Below are 4930 nucleotides of genomic sequence, written 5' to 3'. Positions count from 1 at the left end.
CCCAGATCTTCTCTGGTTCAGCTTGATTTTCTTTCTCCCATCAGCATCCTGAATTCCAGCCTTCATGAACTCTGGAACTGCTGAAGCTGCAAACTCTCCACCCGACTCCAACTGGGGGTGGAACCTCTTGCAGAACTCTCCATCTGACTCCAACTCGACTAAACTCGGAGCTAGATTGAACTAGGAAGTGCCAACATTTAAAGAAGCTCACTTCCGGTTCATTTGAGAACTTTCTGATTGGTCGATTGACCAAAACAGAGGTGTGTTTTGTGATGTAAGGTGTTATGAAAAGTCAAGGAAAAGATTAAGATTGTTTAAGGACAGACAAAAGATATCATGAGAAACTTCAGACTTCGTGGAGTCAATTCTCTAGTATCTTGCTGTAAAAGTTAAACATGACATTTCTTTTCAGTAAACTTGCAGTTGACCGAAACTTGAACTTTGACCAACTTCCATCACTTGCTCACTTCAAACAGACGATCAAGAAATTGAATCATTACTCTGTAACGTATGCCAACTTGATTTCACTTTGAATGAGGATTAAGAATCATTATTACTGTTTCACAATTAATAAAAAATGAGTAGTTCACTTCAACATGTAAACATTGTTTGAACTAACACAATTTGATTATCAAACATTTGTAAAATAGTAATGATAATAGAGAATAGTCTTCTTTGACTTGATTAACTCAAGAAAGAAAGTCTCAGGATGGGTCAACCTGTATTTCTGGATGCAAATCAATGAAATGACAAGTTCTGTCCCATATGGTCCTTAGGTCAAGGTTTTGACCTTCAGGCCTAGTTCACTACAGTACAGAACCCAGCTCCAGAACCGGTCACACGGACCACAAACGTATTGTCTGTTTTTACCCTGATAAGATTGACACTCTGTTTCACCCTGACAGTTTTTGTACTGTTGAGCTCTCTGAATTGTCAAAAAAATAACCTCATCCAAACCATCCACATGCCTGCTAGATCCCATCCCAACCAGACTGTTTAAAGAGGTATTCCCCCTAATAGGCTCTGTGCACATGCGTCCTGAATCACTTCCCCTTTGACCGGATGTCGGCATTCCAGTTTCCGGTCTAATCCCCGGTCTCGGTGAAAATGGCGTTTTCTAGATGTTTACAAGAGCTGCCCAAGATAAATATCAGCGATGTTCATCGTATTGTTGATGCCTGGTCCCCTGCTCCAACAAGCAAACGTAACAAGGGATTTAAATTGTATATCTCAAGTTACCTGCACAACTACGAGGGTAAGTAACGTTAGTTTGATCGTTGTGATGTTGCTAACTGTTTGCAGCTAACGTTAGGCTATTAGCAACACGACCATTTTTGTGTATACTCACGTTATAGAAACAGGTTTTCCACACTTAAACAAAAGGCTCATATTTTGTGATCATTCTACTAACATTCTGCTCTTCTCAGTTTCTAGCAAAAATCAGGACACAGGTGAAGTCGTTGTCAGGGCTCTGTGTCACAGGTCCATGAAGAAAAATGAAAAACCTCACAGTTTAAGTGTAGGGTGAAGATAGGATTGTTCAGATGACAGTTTTAAGATTGTTGGTTCAGTAACCCGACGTTCCTAATGTTAATGGGGATTTAGCTAAGGTGGTAATTAATTCTTAAATAAAAATAAAATGGAATTGGCTATTTGATGAATATTAACACGTGAGTTTGGCCTTGCTTGTCCCCATTTGGTTATTTGCTGCATGCATTGTTCTTCGTTTATGGTTGTTATGTGTTACTTTTAACCCAGTGTTAATTTGGTAATTCATGCATATTAGTTTTACTTAAATCTAAAGAATACACTCACAGTCTCTGTAACATTATCCAGGTATTTTTACCTAGCGGGTCTCCTCTGGGTTAAAAGTGTTTTGAAATCAAGTTATCTTTATCTCATCCATTCATTTAAGATGTAATCTTGTGATAATTGTATTACACTACTCTTGACCTTCATAGAACATACTCCAAACTAAATATAAAATCACATAACATGATACTATGGTTCTATGACATTAGTTATAAAAAAAATATTTGGGAAGCAAGATTGCATCATGAAAGAATGGCTGATGAGTGACCAAGCTAAGATAATAAGTTCTTACTATGACATTCTTATGCAGGTGGTCCTGAAAGACTCGTGTCCTGTGGAGCTGATTCACCACAGCTGTACGTGTGTTGCTGGTGCAGCATTATGCAACCACTGTGTGGCTTTGCTGTTCCAGTCAGCACATTATTCTGAGCTGTCAGTGGTCCCCCCTGTACTAAGCTGTACAGAAGGAGAACAGCAGTGGCACAAGCCCAGAACTTTAGTAAGTTTTCTCTTCAATAATAGACTCAATTTATTACATTTTCTTGCCGTATAACTTGTAACTGTGTCATGGATAACTGAATAGGGTATAAAACCTGGCCCCGTGGACAAGATGACTGTGCTGTCTGCTAAACCGAAGAGTGGAGCAACAACAGAGGGTGTAAGGTAAAAAAAAATCAATAAAAATTCTGATGTATTACAACAGTGTTTCTCAACCCTGGTCCTCAAGGCACACTGCTCTGCATGCTTTATAGATTTCCCTGCATTAACACAGCTGATACAGTTGTTAATCAGTTACCAACTGAAATGAGCTGTGTTTAAGCAGGGACAAATCTCAAACATGCAGGACAGTGTGCCTTGAGGACCAGGCTTGAAAAACACTATTATTTTATGTTTCATATCTGAACGAAATGCAGGTGGGTATTCTATTTTTGACTCATGTTCTTTTCTTATTTATATACACAGGAGCACACTCTACAAAGGCCTTAGTGGGGATTTGCAGGACCTTTCTGTCCTTAGAGTAAGTAGTTGTATTTAAATTACTGATAAATAAAAATGAAATTAACAGTAGGCTACAATGTACTAACAAAGAGTTGTTGACTTACCGGTGTATTGAATAATTTTATTTTCAAGTGCTGTCTCTTTGTAAAGTGTAGAATTTTTGAGGGCTTAAAATTAGTTGATATACATGTATTTTACATTTTATTGAAATAATTGTTTTCACTTTCCCAGGTTTCCGAGGTGTATGAAGATTTTGCAGCAGCTGATGCACCAATGATCTGCAGCATGGGAATCAGCCATGAATTTCCCCTTGTTGACTCTGCCCTTGGCAAAGTTCAGGCTGGAAGTCCTCTGTCCTACCAACAGCCAGCAACAGCAAAGAGAGACATGTCCTTCCATGCTGCACCACCCCGCCCATCTCTGCCTCTTAAGAACTACCACCTACAGCCATCAAAAAGCATGTTTGTTTGTTCTGAACCACAACAGCTACACCTTAAAAGTATGGAGGTCACCTGGGACATGGTGAATAAATTTGAATGTGCTACCAGAGCACAGAGTACATGTCCTGAATGGCATCAGCTAAGGAGGCATAGGTTGACTGCCTCCCGCTTCAGGGAGATCTGCCAGGTTCGAGATAAATCTGAGGAAGATCTGGCAAATCGTCTGCTGCAAGGGACCTATCAGACTGCAGCTATGAAGAGAGGGCTTGAATTAGAGGCAGATGCTATCTGGGAATATTGTCAAATTAAAAGAGTCAACCACTATCCCTGTGGATTTGTGATTCACCCTGATGCTCCTTGGCTAGGGGCATCTCCAGACGGATTGATCTTTGATCCTTCTGAGCCATGTCAGTTCGGGCTGATTGAGATTAAGTGTCCAAATGTGAAAAGTTATGTTGACTGTCCATATCTCCAAATGAAGTCAGGCAAATTGGAACTAAAAAAAACTCATGCTTACTATTGGCAGGTTCAGGGGCAGATGCTAATAACTGGGATGAACTGGTGTGATTTTGTTGTCTCAGCTGAGGAAGATATTCTTATTCAAAGAATTTATGCAGACACTAATGTGATGGATTCAATCAAACACAAAGTAGACAGATATTTTTTCTATGTTTACCTGCAGAAATGTCTAAATTAGGAGTTTGATCAAATCAAATGTACAAATTTGTTTCAAAATATTTCCATCATGAATATCTATTTACAAATGTAAGACAATGTCAATGTAAGTAAATGACAGCATTTTCTGTTTCTTCAAGACTGTGCCATCAGCTTTTCTGTCAAACTTCATATCTCCATTTCCTGACCAAAGGTCCATTTTGGTAATTTGACAGGAGACAGGCAACTGTAAAAATTTGGTTTATGCTTCCTGCAATGGAGAGAGGGATAGTGGAATCAAAGAGTTTATTTTCTTTAACTCTTCTTATTAACCTCTCAACATGCACCCTCAAACGGGCAATGGACTGGGTCTTCAAAACGTCGACCTCTGACATTTGGGCCCTCTTGGAGAGGAAGGCAGGACGATGAACAGTCCCAGGTACGAGATCATCCACCAAGAATCCCTTGTCCACCATGATGGCCATGTCCAGTGTCAAGAGTGATGTAATCCCTGATTGACGGAACACTTCCTTGTCACTCATGGAACCCTCAAACAGTGCTGACACAAATGTCAGGGCTCCGTGAGGAGACATGCCCACCATGGCCTTAAAGGTACAGTGGGATTTGTAGGTGGAGAAGACTTCACTCTGGAGGAGCAGGGATGAAGGTGTTTGACACCGTAGTTCTGTACAGTCCAGGATAACTTGTGTGTCACTGTAGCGGCCATCAAAATCCTGTGGAAGACTGGAACTCACAGCTGCAGGAGACATCCACACACAAATTGAGCCCAATAAGCAGTACAGGAAGTTGGCCCATGTCACAATAATGCGGCTGACTGTTGCTCTGTGGATGTTAAATCGATGGCCCAGTTCCCTCTGGGTACATCCAGTAGACAGGTAGGAGAGGAAAAGAAAAAGCTCATCTATTGGCAGCAGTTTCTGGACAGAAAATTATTTAAATGTTAGTTCAAAACCAGCATTCTTATTGTGTGTGTGTGTGTGTGTGTGTGTGTGTGTGTGTGTGTG

The 4930-nt window shown here is 40.4% G+C and overlaps 1 protein-coding gene across 1 annotated transcript; it reads left to right on the top strand.

The window, feature by feature from the left end:
* The first annotated feature begins 2245 nt into the window (after positions 1–2245).
* LOC119417449 lies at positions 2246–4065 on the top strand. Its single transcript, XM_037684659.1, has 4 exons — positions 2246–2311; positions 2396–2475; positions 2776–2830; positions 3043–4065. The coding sequence occupies exons 2-4, from the start codon at positions 2423–2425 to the stop codon at positions 3946–3948; spliced, it is 1014 nt and encodes a 337-aa protein (XP_037540587.1). The 5' UTR covers positions 2246–2311; positions 2396–2422; the 3' UTR covers positions 3949–4065.
* Positions 4066–4930: the final 865 nt, after the last annotated feature.

This window comes from Nematolebias whitei, chromosome 11 (genome assembly GCF_014905685.2).
Source record: "Nematolebias whitei isolate Nwh7 chromosome 11, NemWhi1, whole genome shotgun sequence".
Lineage (NCBI taxonomy): Eukaryota > Metazoa > Chordata > Actinopteri > Cyprinodontiformes > Rivulidae > Nematolebias > Nematolebias whitei.
The sequence above is the reverse complement of the archived record's forward strand: the minus strand, read 5'-3'. Positions and strand labels throughout refer to the sequence as shown.

Coding starts and splice junctions, on each gene's coding strand:
- LOC119417449 (XM_037684659.1), top strand. CDS start 2,423: ATGACTGTGCTGTCTGCTAAACCGAAGAGTGGAGCAACAACAGAGGGT. Junction 2,476..2,775: donor GCAACAACAGAGGGTGTAAG/GTAAAAAAAAAT, acceptor TTATATACACAG/GAGCACACTCTACAAAGGCC. Junction 2,831..3,042: donor AGGACCTTTCTGTCCTTAGA/GTAAGTAGTTGT, acceptor TCACTTTCCCAG/GTTTCCGAGGTGTATGAAGA.